The 16184-nt window shown below is 34.9% G+C and overlaps 1 protein-coding gene across 1 annotated transcript in view; it reads right to left on the bottom strand.

Annotated features, from left to right (window-relative positions):
• Positions 1-16184, bottom strand: part of LOC120637480 — a 160652-nt gene that overhangs the window by 129792 nt on the left and 14676 nt on the right. Inside the window, exon 2 of the mRNA XM_039909344.1 lies at positions 2953-3454. Coding sequence (XP_039765278.1) covers positions 2953-3454 — 502 coding nt within the window. The remainder of the gene's footprint in view (positions 1-2952; positions 3455-16184) is intronic.

The following is a 16184-nucleotide window of genomic DNA, read 5'->3' as shown; positions in this document are numbered from 1 at the left end:
CCGTTTTAGAGCGCTAAATAAGTAATATGCAGAAAGGTTAAGTAGGACGCATTAGGAATAGTTATCGGTGTCCTTTCATTGCATATCGTATAAGGACAGGGTCCCGCGGGAATTGAACCAGGAAATCGGTGCACAATGGCCAGACAATTGAAGGCATTGAACAGATTATGTCAACCGTCTGTGAATAAAAGTACCAATGAAAATATGCTCTGTGACGTCTGGATACGTAGGCATTGTCATTAGGAGATCCGGATTTTTTATAGTTAGCGAACTACGTAGGTGACCTACCTCAATGTCAACAACAATGATGTAAGCGTGGCGGTAGTACTTTCCCGGAAGAGCTCTGTCAAAAAAAGCTCAACTATATTTTCTGAATTTTCTCTGGTCTGGTCTGGTGGGAGGCTTCATACGTAGGTAGTTACCACCCTACCGACAAAGACTACCCCCCTAACGATAGAGGCTTCCAGTATGTCGCGTGGACACCGACTAGGTTTTTTTTTGTTTTTTGTCTTTCGATCACTATGATCACTATGATCGGAAACTTTTTGTATCGATTCTTTTCTGTCGTTCAAATTAAGTTATTTCTGCTGAATCGTTTGATTATGTTTGCCGTATATATAAATTCGTTATTTTACCAATTTATTTAATTTATTTCGTTATTTATTTTTGATTAATTTTCTTTTCTTGTCGTTTTAGGACATTAATTATATTGTACAATAATTTAATTTTTATTATATTACAATAATGTAATTTGTTATATTGTTAAAATATACACGATACATTGATCTATATTATTTCTTTTACAATATTTTTAAAATAATAATGACTAGATAATTTATTTTATTTTGTTTTAATTTATGTACATTTTTATTACTAGGTTTACATACATAACTTACATACAAACAGACTAGGTTAGACCACTACCGCTTAAAAAAAAAAGAGGTAGGTAAGCGAAAATGTAGCTAAAGAAACTTTTTATCAACCGACGATCAAACTTTTGATAAATCCGTAGAAAGGTTGTCACATAATTCCAGTTGCAGGTAAATTATATTTTAAATACAAGGGACATTGAAACGGATGGATTCTTACGCATTTTGTCCATTGTTTAATAACAGATCTTTAATTTTATTTTATTATAACGACAATTTAATTGGTGAACTTTTTTCTTTACCAAAACTATCCAACTGCGATCTTCAGTATAACAACGGTTTACCGTCGAATTAGGAGATTGCATCGAATGGAACTCAATTAGCCTCATTCTATACGGACCCGATGTTACTGTTGGCATTTGGAAATATAGTCCAGGAGACCAACTTAACTTAAAAGTATGTTTCTGTTTTGTTATTTCAAACAAACCAAGACATTACAAAGATTTGTATCTTAATGTAATAATTTTCGTCAAATAATTGACGAACAATCCGTATGAAACAAAAGCAAAAATGGCGGCCCCAGACGTAATGCCGAGCTAAAGGAAAAATTTAATTCATCCTATTATAATCATTAAATAGGCTATAATCATATTTCACAGAACAAAGCAAGGTCTGAGGGATTGCTGACCGAAGCAAAATTACAAATTCACGAATGTAATATACATCTATCCAAATCATCAGTCCAAAACAAAATTAAATTAATTTAGGAAAATCTGGTTCCTTATTTGCGCCTTATTTGCTTTTATCATAGATCGCATAAAAGCAAATAAGGCTCAAAATTATTTTGTTAACGCCCCTTGTAAGCAATTTCTTATAAGAAGCATAGAAAAATATTTTTGTGCTTTGTAGCAGGACCCCAGCCTATTGCAGTGTTTGTAGTATAGAACAACCGTTTCAATAGGCTGAGGATAGATCATCATCATCATCTCATGTCATCAACCCATTACCGGTTCACTACAGAGCACGGGTCTCCTCGCACAATGGGAAAGGGTTGAGGCCGTAGTCCACCACGCCAGCCCAGTGGGGATTTGTGGACTTCACAAACCTATGAAAACATTATGTAGAACTCTCCTTTCCTCACGATGTTTTCCTTCAGCGTTGAAGCAAGTGATATTTTAATTACCTAAAAAACATAACTTCGAAAAATTAAGTGCCTGCTGAGTGAAGTCTGTGAATGTGAAGTCGAACTCCTATCCAATGCGCTATCATCGCTTCTGCGGATAGATATTTTATTTTAAAACCGTTTTAAAAATGATCAACATTTTAAAAACGGTTTTAACATAGATGCCGGGACAAAATATCTATACCCAACTGTCTAAATCCATAAATTTACTCAAGATTCGAATGGTTTAATAATGTGGGTATAATTTAACTTGAAATCAAATTGAAAAAATACTGAAATTGGCTGCTTTAAAATTTGGTGACGATTCATTCGTTTAAAACTAATGATGGTCTCTCGGTGTAAATGTGGAACCGTTACGAAAGCGTTCGGGAACCTCACACAGTCGTAATTGGACGTCATGCTCGCGCAACTGTTTTGGGGAAGTCCATATTAATCGATAGATTATTATAATCACTTTGCTTGTATATATCTAAAGCGTACTAGATAAGAATCTCTAATCAACTTTTCATACATCCAGTGCCCCATTGGTTCATCCAGCCTATTTATATCTCAAGGCTGGGCCTAGGCCTCGTCTTTCATGAGAGAGGAATTTCATATAAAATAGTCAAACATATCCATTCACTGTAAATCTTTAGTAATTCTAAAGTATTAATCACGTATTAATTGTTTATTTTACTTGAAAACTTAAACATGTTTTATTTCAGACCAGTGTATTCGAAGAAAATAGTATTTTTTACCATATGACTAGCCACCTCAAAACCTACGCTCATCAAAATCCTAGAGTAAGTATTCGATTTTGGCAGAGGCTATAAAGAACTCTCATCCTGATTACTTAATAAAAATTGTCCAAGTGTGCATGTCCGCTAACGCGAGTTCATAATATAAGGTACATAAACTCACCTATAACTCAGCGGCGCTCGCAAGTTCATAGCCGAAGCCCTCGACACTGGCCTCCTTCGTTTATCACCTTCGTGCCAGCTCGCGTAACTGCGAGCAAACGTCTCCACCCCGCACCCTTCACTCGCATTCACAAACTCTACTGACATATCCACACTGTCAAAAGTGTCATTAAAACTCAAACTATCATTCACTGTCAACTCAGTTAAATTTACACCTGTATAACTCATATTCGACGCGGTAAAGTTTTCACTGTTTTCAATAATGGAATGGTTCGTCAACTCGTAAACACCGTTGTGTTTGGGACTAGAATACACGAAAACTCGATCGAGTTCAGATTCGTTCTCGGTGCTTATCATACTGGCGTGAGTAGGGGTGTCGTTGGAAGGGCGGTGGTAGTCCTCTCCGGCGATGTACCACGCATCTAGAACTGCTATGTGCGTGTCCAGATCGCGGCACGTTAGTCGGAACTCGTAATCGTGACATCTCTGCTCTTCCACGATTTCTGTAACAAATATAAGGAGAACATGTGAGGGTGGGTGGGTGAAAAATAAATATTGTATGAGGTGCATAGTCATAAGAATAAAGTCAGTACATGCCTAACGCTGGTGTATCATTAACTCGTCTTTACATGACAAACTTAGATTATAAAGCGGTGATAGCCTAGTGGTTAGGACTTCAGTGTCTTCAAGGGGCCAAGTTCAAATCTCAGCACCTTTAACTATTCTTAGTTATGTGCTTGCTTTAACAGTGAAGGAAGAAAACGTAAAAAAAAAAAACAAAATTCATATATATCAAGAAGACCTACAATATTTGGAACGTCAAGTATGTGTGTTTGCTACTCTTCCACAGGTTTGGAAAGAAAATTCTAACATGTCTTAAGAGTCGGCAAGAAAATCATTAGTTGTTCATTGTAAAGAAACCTGCATACCTGAGAGTTTTCCATAATGTTCTCAAAGGTGGATGAAGTCCTTATTATGAAAATTAAGCTTAATTTGCTAAACTCCGCGAACAGCAGGAGAATTTGTATGGTGTATTTTATAATGTCTTCAATCCTTATATTCCACACCAAACATATCCTCGGCAATGTACCCTCTACGCACGTTTCGCTCCAAAACCGGAGCATCATCAGGAGATGTTGACTTTACAATGAATAACTGTTATGAAGTTATACTTAACAATTTATTATTTTTGTCATTATTTAAAGTATTTAATTTATTGCCTTTTCAATCTAGTTAAGTAAAATTGACAGACACATTGAACAAGCAGAAGTAAAAAATTTTACGATTACCATTAAATAAATACCAAGACACTTTACACAGCCATCAAAAACTCATAAAACACGTACCGTTTGGTCAATTTATGCGATTGTACCAAATACAATCTATTAACCTCTCCACAAGTTAATTTAATGACACTAAGTACATATTTTAACAAAACGTTCATTTGTTTTTGGTATTGTAAGCCTTTTGTTTACACCCATTTGCCTTGTATGTCATCTATTAAGTATAGTAGTTTTTACTAGAGCATCAATGATTTTTTTTTGCCTAAAGTTCAAGCACCTTTTATTTTTATTTGAACTTTATTGTACACCAATACGTAACAAAGGTTTAACAAGAATAAAGTAACAAATATTAGGCAGGTCAATAGGCAGCCTTATCGCTAACAAGCGATCTCTACCAGGCAACCTAACACAAAAACAAGAGAAAAGTTACAGTAGTATAGGGTTAGGGTTTAAATTGATTTTTTTGTGTTGCCACTTTATCAACTTTGATTAAAGCGGGCTTCAGGAACTTTGTGTTACAAAAATGAGCATTAATTAGTATACATACTAAAGACATATGTGTATAGGTATGTATATATTAGTTAAAATTAGTCGCGCGATGGCACAATAACTTCAATAACTACACCATTCTCTCAAAATGAAGCCGCAGACACCTAATCGCCGGGCTGTGAGTTGTACAATTGCAAAATATTAGCAAGTGTGCATTGTGGATACACACTTGCTAATATTTTGCAATTGTGTATTAACATTCTTCTTATCTGTCTAAATGCCATATTCATTGTATTTGAAAAGTTAGTTCATAAATCACAATTATTCCTATTGCATAGTATCATATTAAATCAATGGCTATTATTATAGACTTATTAAATAAATGTGTATGGACTGGGCCATTGAACACGCAAAATAGCAACTCTTTCGTCCGCTCGTTTAGTTTGGTAAGCCAAACCAAACGAGCGCACATGATAAACTTGCACTGACGGTATTTAACTGAGCCCAAAAATCGTGTGTTATTGATATGTATACCTACTTAGTGAAGAAAAAAACCACGAGAATAGTCGTTCTGAAAAAGCTACGAGTGAATTGAACTAAACGAATACGATGTAGTTTGTTGAGTTCACGAACATTCTATCTACATATGCTAGCCGAATTTGTGTACAACGTTTGTTTGTTTTTGTCACATATTATCTATTCTGAAGGTTGCACAACACAAGTAGTGTAGTAGTAATACAAGTTTATTTAGTTTGGCTTCAGAAGGTAGTAGTATCCTCATCATCATCATATCAACCCATTGCTGGCCCACAATGAGAACTTTTACTTCTAAGACCGTAGTCCAACACGCTGTTGGTGGACGCACGTTGGTGGACTAATAATAGCTAGTAGTATAATAATAATTAATTAAATGTAAAGGAATCCCAATCTTATCACATTAAAAACAAACCTACAAAGATGGTTGTACACAAAATAAAATAACAATATTATTTGTTTGTATTCAATGTCATTAAAACTTTCAGCAGCCATTCCTCTATGTAAAAAAATAAGAATCAGGAATAAGATAAAATTTCCTCGTTTATTATTAGTCTGTTGATAAAAAAAACACTAATAAACTTGATTGATAAATATGAACATGTCTGTTTGCATCCATATTTTACTGCCGATAAAACCGAATTCCCCTCGAGCAATGCGTTGCCCATCTCTCCATTTCTTTTACTGCCTATGAAAGCGAAACTGGGTCGACTATCTTTTTAGGTAGACCTACATCCCAATTATCATAAACTAAGAATACACTATGATCATTGTAAACAAGGAAATGAAACTTGAAAGTTGGTTTCAGTTCCTTTTAATCTTTCCATGCGAAGAGTCTGAACGAACGTTTGAAATTTTTGGTATTTTCGGACAAAATTTTTTTTTAGGTACTCTAACTTAAATAGTTTATCTGTATTGAAAATTCCTGGTATATTGCAGACCCTTTCGTACCGTATACGACATGTACTGAACTTGCATAAAAGACACTTCCAACCTTTATGCGGGACTTATATAACTGGCTTAAAGACACTTTCAAACCGTATGGGAAATGTACTAAACTTGCGTCAATGACACTTGCGACCGCTATACAAGACGTGCTAAACATGCATAAAAGTACCAAAGTTGCATAAAAGACACCGTGTACAAAATTAACGATACTTGCATTTATGCAAGTATCGTTAATTTCATCATGATGTGATGAAGTTGCTTAAAAGTCAATTCAAACTTGTATACGAGACTTAAACTAGAAACTAGAATAAAAGACACTTTAACAACCGTATACGAGATGTACTAAAATGTTAAAAAAGCCACTTTCAACCGAAATGAACTATACTTGCATAAAAGACAATTGCGACATGTATATATATATATATATATATATATATATGAATCCTGAGAAATAATAAGCTCCGAAATGTCCCCTGCGGGAAACGAACCCGGGAGCTCCAACTTAAAACCAAAGCGCTCACCGCTGCGACAAAATTCCTCATTATTTTTGGTATAAAAAGAAGAAATTTAAATTGGTCACTAACACTTCTTAACGACCAAAAAAAAATTGCGTTGAACAACCAAAAAAAAAATGCTTATTTATGAGAAGCGTGCGGTGACGATGACGCCAGTTCCAAGATTTTTATTCACCCAAAGTGCTGAAGATTTCACTTCAAAAGAACTATTAAAACACGAGATTAACACGTGTCATTATAAAAGTCGCGTGTCGTCAAGACTTTGCTGCCCACAAACGCCAATAATAACATCGCATGCATGAAATAGACCTTATGGGAATTCCGACCTTTTGAACCACGCAGGCTGTGGATTTATAAAGCTTTTTAACACACACGTGTAACCATCAAATACACTTTAAACTTCACTTTCGGGGGTGCGAGTTCGAATACCGGCACGCGCCTCTGACTTTTGTGCTATGTGGGTTATAAGCAATTTAAACTTCACTTGCTTCAACGGTGAAGGAAAACATCGTGAGGAAACCTGCACGCCTGAGAGTTCTACATAATGTTCTCAAAGGTGTTCACCAATCCGCACTTGGCCAGTGGTGGACTACGGCCTTAACCCCTTCTCATTGTGGTAGGAGACCCGTGCTCTGTGGTGGGCCGGTAATGGGTTGATGTTGATGATGTAGACATACATATAAGGAAGTTTTTCCTGTTAAGCAGTATTCCTGTTAGATGTACGTCAAGTTTCAACTAACGTCTAAAACGTTAGTTGAAACTTAGGCTGGTAACTAAAAGTGGCGATTAATCCCGCGGCAATGTAATTTTTTAATTTTTTTTCGGTGTGGTCTTGTTTTTGCATACAATATTTCCTTATCCTTTTCCGCCTATCCGTTTCTTTCTTTTTCTTTTACTTTTTCTTTTCTTTTTCTTTTTTATTATTCTTTTCTCCAACTTTGTTATTTTAAAAGTTTAACTATGCTTTGCCTGAAATAAAGCGCTTAACTTCAATATGTTACAAAATTCAATTCAGCCGAAACACCCTCTTGATGCTCAATACAATTGGTTAGACCTATGCACAACATAGAAATGTTACAAACATCGACGACCTCACTGGGCCAGCGGTGAGCTCTGTGAATTTAAGTACTTCGATTCCCGGGCCGTATTTATTGAAAAAATGTTTTTTATGTCACTGTTATATAGTCGCTATTTTTGTTTGACTAATTATATAAATCATTCTGTGCTATTTATTTTTATTTGATATCAATGCCATATGAGGGGAAACTTTCTAAATTGCATGTCTTAGTCGCCATTTCAACTAATTATTTATAGAACCTATTCTTTGCTTTTGTTCCAAATGAATGTTGTGTATCATAGACGTAAATAAACGCTTGTTTATCAATGTCGCGTGTCTTAGTCGCTACTTTTGGTCATCAGAGCTTTCGTTGTGTATATGAAACAAGCCTAAGGTTCCAGTAAATATCGTATGCATGGAGTATGCCGTACGGGAATGCCAGCCGTTGAATAATGTAGGTTATACGAACCCAGAAGAGTTTACACTTTTAGTATTGAACATCATGAGGGTGTTTCGCTGAATTGAATTTTGTAACATAAGCACTTTATTTTAGGCAAAGCATAGTTAAACTTTTAAAATAACAAAGTTAGAGAAAAGAATAATAAACAAGAAAAAGAAAAAGTTAAAAAAAAAAAGAAAGGAACGGATAGGCGGAAATTATTACAGCCAGACTTGTTCATCTCGGGGAACCGTATGCGGGTCACAAATTGTCTTTTATGCAAGTTAAGTAAGTCTCATATACGGTTCGAAAGTGTCTTTTATGCAAGTTTGGTACATATCGTATGCAAGTCGTAATTGTCTTTTATGCAAGTTCAGTACTTTTCGTATACGGGTCTTTTATGCAAGTTTAGGCTGAATCGTATAAAGGTCGCAACTGTATGTTATGTAGTTACATCTCGTAAGGAGGAGGAGTATATACATATATATGAAATTAAATTAAATGAAATTAAAATGAATTCATATAAATTTCATTTCATTTCATTATATATATATATATATATATATATATATATATAATCATAATATAATCATAATGCATAATCATAATATATATATATATATATATATATATATATTATGATTATGGTCATAAAATCCTAATATTCTTCTTTGGCGCTTGGCGTTTTGATTAGAAAAAATGATGGAACTAAGCCAACATGCGAAATGAGCTACCGGAATCTTCCCTGACGCTTATAACGCCTTCCTTCAAAGCAAGGGTGAATAGCCGTCTCATAAGGAAGCACGTGTTATCTTAGATCCTGTACTAAGATCTAGGTCAGCAGCGGCGTGCGTTTCATACATGCACAAATTCACTGCCTACCCTTTAAATATTCATATAACTGGAATAGGAAGAGGATTTTTCGATTTTATTCCATTTCCAAGCTCTATGCCTACCCTGGTCAATAATCTTATGCACGCCACTGTAGGTCAGTATCATCGCATCCTATCAACGTAAGCTTTTCACATATAACATGCCGTCGGGTCGTTCGTATGCTGCAAAAACTTTATTAGAGTAACACCTTCTTTTTAGACAGTTCAACTTTTTAAACTCTACTCAGCTACAACGATATTAAATTTTGAGCACGCAACTATTAAAACATCGATCTCCCGCTCTGTTAAAAACGAGAAAAATCCGTTCCACGAGAACCGTATATCTATCGGTACTAATATTATAAACAGGAAAGATTTTTTTGTTTGTTTGTCTGTACCCAATAGTCTCCGAAAGTACTTAAAAATATCTGTAATATCCTTAATTTAATGCCAAACATCTCCCAAATAAACTGTTGCTACTGGATACTTTAAAAACAAAAACACGCGGCGACGAAGACGCGGGCTTCAGCTAGTGTTTAATTAACAAGACTAAAAAGTAGCTGAAGATGTTCTATGGCAGACTATAATACATTCTATCCGCGTGCTAAATTTTCTCCAAATTCTTTAGTCGTTCTGTCTTGATTGAGTCACAAACATCCATTCAGTCTTACGCATTTATAATATTAATAATCGATTTACATTGAAGTTTTGATGTATTAGATTCAAAGAAATATGTAATTATATTCTACTGAAGACGCCTTGGCCTGCATTCCGCAACAAGAATTCCATTTTAAGAGAACTCAGTATAAAGGAAAGACTCGTCGACGGTGTAGTTTTTAAGCCACATCTCAAGGAATGAGGGGTCGACTGAACGATTGCTGGTGCAAGTACAGGTTGAAGGGAAAAGGACAAGAAGGTTACCTACTCTACAGATACGGTGAAATTGTTAATCCAGACAACTGTGGTGAAATACTTCCAACACGCTACCGACCGCCGAAATCGGAGAAGTCTCGCGTGGGAAGCCGTGCGATCCAATGAAGCTTAACGCCATGTAATTCATCACGGCAGCTACGACCACTCTGTTTATAGTCCACGCATATATTAAAAGATATCTTCAGGCAAAATAACTATTTCTAAACTGAGGTAATTTTTCTTGAATCTTCATAAAAATTCACTGAAAGTTTGTCAACCCATAGACTTGTAGCCAGCGAACGAGTCAGCCATTTTCTTTATTGCATAACGAAAAAAAAACGGTTCGCAAAAGACGGACTTAAAGCATTTTCTACCTGCCAGCGTTCGACAATAACGAGTGAGGATTGAGCTAAAAAAATTAAAAAAAAAGATATATTTATAATACATATATATACAGAATACGTATAGCTTTACATACAAGTTTTAAGCAAGATATTTAATCTTTTGATACACATACTAAAAGCGGTAATTTATCTGAAATTTTCTCTGCCGGATAGAAAGGTCGCTCGTTTTCTTATTTATTAAGTCGAAAACCCTTTTAAGACCTTTCCACGTTAATTCATAAAGTAATGGACGCTTTTGGGCGGGTCTAACCCAAACAAATCTTAGGGATTGGATAAATAATTAAAGGGATAATATTGGCTTATCCCGCGTAGGATATTTGACCCGAAAACATTTTGCCGCTACGTTTATTTGCACGGCCTAGACTGCCCCGTTAGTCAAGTGGTTACGATGTTGACATACGCGTTTACGATGTTCTTGGTTTGATTCTCAGATTGTAAAGTAATAGGTTGTTGGTTGGTTTTAAAATTATAGCCAGTAGGTACCACTTGGGGTACCTCAAATAATGTATATTTGAGGCATTGTTTAAATTTTTACACTTAATACATACATAGGTACATACGTGATGCATGAAAACATAACAGCCCTTTTTTGAAACAAACAACGGTTTAAAAATATTCAACGTGTACAACGCTAACAGATTTAATTCACCGCAACTCATGAGAACAAATGCTTAAGTCTATGGCATGTCATGAGAAATCGCAAATACTTATTTTATAAATAGTCTCAAAAGTAGTAGAGTCATCGATTTCATCATGAATTAAATTTTATATTTTCATTAAAGCTTCTAAATTACTTATTTATTACTGATAAGGAAATATTTATCCCAAAATTTCATAAATTACCTAGAAAAACATGCTTAAAATTTAAATTAGTAGGTAACTTTGCGATGTAACGTAACGTCATTTAATTATTTTTGTACTATGGAGAAAAATGTACTGAATCGTTAGCGGACAATAAGTCAGCAATAATATAAGCTCAACTAAAGAAAAACCTAATATCTTCTTTCGCTATTAAGATCTAACTACATAGATTTATTAATATTTTAAGCTATTTTAAGTTCTATCAAACTAATTTAGCAGTACATTTAAATGTCATAATAAAAACCTCTTAGAAGCATGCCAATTTACCGTTTACTAACACTAGCGGTCGGTAAAATTCTTACTATACTTACGTAACGTCGTAAAAAGTAATGTTAACTTTATCACGAATGGTATTTCCCATTTCCAACTGCAATCAACACGCGGACGGTATCGAACAGATTCGGGGCACTCATCCAAGTAGCAGACTAATGCAATTTAACCCAAAAAGCAATAACCCTCCGAGTGGGAAGCTACAAACAACGTTCCCTTCTGCCTAAATACCGGACCACCGGGTCCGAAAAATATGTGTACATATTTTTATGAGTGTATCATAGTTTTTATGTAGCGTGATTTTTTTTATGTAATCATATAAACCCATTATCGGCGTATTACAGGGCATGGGTCTCCTCCCAAAATGAGAACGGATTAAGGCCGTTGTCCACCACGTTGGCCCAGTGCGGATTGGTGGACTTCACACGCCTTTAAGAACATTATGTTTCCTCACGATGTTTTCATGCACCGTTCAAGCAAGTGATATTTTAATTGCTTAAAGCGCACATAACTTTTTAGAGAAGAAACACAAAGTTAGAGGTGCGTGCTGGGATTCGAACTCGCCCCCGCAAAAGTGAAGTCAAAGTCCCACCCAATCACCGCGTTTTTTATCTAAATTTTTTTTTTATGTTTGTATATATTTTGTTATTTTATAAAATGTATGGTATAGGTATTGCATAGTAGCAGGCGTTACTTTGCGGAATTTTATGATATACAATAAATAGCAAATAACCTTAAATTGCTATACTCCGCAAAAAGCAGGATGTGTACGGTGTAATACGAAATTTCGTCGATCTTTATACTCGATACTAAACAGATGCTTCTGTTACTATACTCTTTACGCACGTTTTGCTCTGACACCGGAGCATCTTCAGGAGACGTTGACTTTAAAAATGTTTAAAGTATCGCAATTTACTTAGTGTTCATTACATATGGTTTAATATGTGTATATACACTACCTACTTTTTTATTTCACTGATGGCTCCATAAGAGATCGCTGTGTAGCGACAAGGCCGTCTGCTGCTACTGATTAACGAAAAATTTATCAATTTATGAAAACTTGCCGAGATATTTATAAGAAAATAATTTTAACTGACTTAATAATTTTTTTTGGGAAGTTAGTTAGATTGCTTGTTTTTTGGGAAGCCTAATGTCCTCTCTGCGTGTATCTTGACGGATTTAACTAAACACTGCCAAGTGCGCACTGCATCAACCCCTAACACCTGATCTCTCTTTCACACGCAGAGCATAATCTCCTTTTGTCTCGTTTCCACACGAGCTCACCCCTTGCGCTTAATTTTGATCAAGCGTTACTATAGCTACGACCCACAACAACTATTATAGAGCGAGAGACATCTGTAAGAAATCCATTGAATCAAATACATTTAAAATCTTCAATGTAAAGATTTAAAAAATGCATAGGGTTTTAACCTGCTTCTCTCCGGCAATCGCGGCCTGAATGTTTTGCTAACCACGCCACGGTTCTCATACCACCGATGCCGAAACTACCAAATGCCTTTTATAACTCTTAAAGCTGGAAGTAATCTGGCAGGCATCCCCAAGATGAAACACGTAAAATAAATAAATTGCCTTTTTCAATTTTTAATTTTCATACAGGTCATTGTTTAGCCAGCATTAATACTTTTGTACAATTTGCGCAAACCTGATTATACTGAGCCATATCAAGGTTACCCGGACTTTTAGACTTCCGCAGTCCTGTCATTCCAACACTCCATCTGATGTTTGGTGTCTCGCCCCACGTAAAGTTGTACCTACTCACACCGCAATTTACCATTCAAACTAAGTAACAACATTGATTAAAATTACTCCGATATCCTACCTGACAACACTGATAAACACGGTTCCTATAAAATATAGGCTCACGGTTCCAACTCTTTATAGCCCCTTATATTTATTTATCCTGAACTACTTATTTTGCTTTAATAGATTTTCGATTTAAAATTATAGTCCTTTCAACGAAAGATTCTAGGAATCGAATTATTATTAAAAAAAACTAAAGGTCTAAGTATATATGACTCTACCAAAATGTCAGTATATGCAAAAAGTATGGTAAATAGCTGTTTGTATTAACAACGGACTGTTTTATAATTTTGTATTGAAAACAAAATAAATCGTACCACCGTATCCGTTACTATTGCTAGACTAACCAGTAGCAATTGACCTTCCTTGTATCAACACTTAGATAAGCATCGCAAAGAAGTTGTGGATAATCAAAGATCAATTAAAGTTGGACCAATTCGTTCAGAAGTGGGATCAATCTCTTCTTGATTACAGCAAATTAAACGTTAAATAGACAGACTAAAGAGTCATTTTGCTTTTATTAATAGCTTAAACGGAAGGGACAGGTTGGAAGGGCAGTGTGCTGTAAGAAATTAACGATTTTGGGGAGAATATTCGAGGGTTTCTTTTTTTCTGTTATTCAATTGATAATAAATACTGGAAATTTTAATTACCACGTTTAATTGATGCTGTAGCTCACTTTTTATCACCTATTGGTTAAAGGATTGTTTTTAAGAATATATAGTTAAATCAGTAGTTACTTATTAAATCATTCTCTGGAATCTTTAAAAGAAAGATTACAGACGTATAGAACCGTAATGTATATTTTTTTTAAGCTAAAAAATAGTCTTAATTACTAATATTCTACACAGGTCCTAGTATAATACTTAACCTTAACATAAAATTTACTGAAAACCTATTTCAAACGTCTGAATAGGTACTATGCGAGGTCTACACTTAGTTTAAATACACTCGAATTCTAACCTTAAACCTACGAGTAAAAGTTACAAAAAAAAAACATACACTGTAGAGGTAATCAGCATCATCCCACGGCAATAAGATAATATTACCCCTAGAGATGTAAACGTCGAGATAGATGATATACAGCTATAAAAACAATGCACCCACCTAATGATTTAGGCAAAATTTGGGGTTATTCAAGGAGCGAAAGAACAAACTCATTAAAAGGCGGCAACGCATTGGTAGTTCCTCTGGTGCTGGTCTGGTAATGTTAATGGGGGGTAGTGATCACTTATCATCCAATGACATTAAAAACAAATATATATATGCTAATATACATATTTGTTTGTTGTTATTTATAATATATGTATTAGATTTTTTTTTTCATTTTATGTAAATATCTCTCTGTTATACAATTGTGTTGATAAAAAAAAATGTTGATCAAACTCAGTAACTAGATGCATATACTTCTTGCCAGGGGAACCACGGAACCCGCCATGTACTACTAAATACTACTATGAAGGTATTTATATTACCCCTACATTTCCTTCGTGCCAGGAAGACAACGGAACCCACCATGTACTGACTACTTTTGAGGGTAATTGTATGACCTCTACATTTCTTCAGTGCCAGAGGGACAACGGAACCCGCCATGCACTACTTTGAAGGTAATTATGACCCCTACATTTCCTCCGTGCCACGGGGACAACGGAACCCACCATTATCACTAGCAGTTGAAAATAATAGTAACCTACGCCCTTCCGTTGCCCTTGCGTTGATGCAGTATGATGGATCTTTATTTCATATTACTCTCGAGTAAAGCCTGCGCCTAGTACTCATGATTAAAACGGCGATAATAATACCGAAAGATTTACGTGTGTTGATTATTAATTTGTATAAATAAAATGGTCGAGATCATTTTTAAGAGATAATTTCGTCTACGGTACCTTTCATTTTGTGCGTCGGTACATATTACTTTATGTTTCTCTACGTATGGTTTACGTAAAGTGTATTTCAAATCATTAATCCCTAATCAAACTAGGTCCGTATCGCAGTGATTCCATCTGAATGTATCATCCACCGTTGTCCGAGTGCGTTTTATAAGGAATAGGGCCACTGGCTATGCTTCTGACAATTACTTTACAATAGTAACATAATAGTAAATCAATTGCTTATGAAGCATAACATTTTTGTCAATTTAATTAATTTTAAATGTATTTTTGACAGGATTTAGTGTAACAAATCCTCCTAATATTATAAATGTGAATGTAAGTTTGTTTGTTACGCTTTAGCGCGAAAACTACTTAACCGATCATCATGAAACTTTGTACACGTATTCTTGGAGGTATCAGAAGTTACATAGCATACTTTTTATTAAAAATATATATATTTTTTTTACGAAAGATATAAAAATGTTTGTCAAATTGCCTGTAAGTGATAACTGTACTCGGACTATAAACTATAATCTAAAATTAATTATTAATGATAATAAAGTTTATCGTTGGTATATGATCGACGCGATGGCTCGCAGTACAGAATTACCTACACTTTTATTAGTGTGCTACCTACTGTATACTGTATTGCTTTTTAATGGTTAAAATATGATATTGTATATATTTAAACTTATTAGATTTTAGAGAAATGTGCAGCGTCCAAATAAACTCATGTGAGTTTTAGGATGCGAAGAATACTAATTTTAGTAGTTTGTGTAATAAATAAATAAAAAAAAATGTAATGAAATAAATAAATAGATGTTGTTTTCGCTTATACGTACTCGTGCCTATTAATTTAAGTCGGTGTCGACTCCCTCGACGTCGATAGATGTTGGATATTATCGCTCTAGGAGTAATAACATCTCACTGCACTCCATACAGTAATAACAATTCAGC

This window comes from Pararge aegeria, chromosome 3 (assembly GCF_905163445.1).
Source record: "Pararge aegeria chromosome 3, ilParAegt1.1, whole genome shotgun sequence".
Lineage (NCBI taxonomy): Eukaryota > Metazoa > Arthropoda > Insecta > Lepidoptera > Nymphalidae > Pararge > Pararge aegeria.
This window is presented reverse-complemented; position numbering and strand designations above follow the sequence as displayed.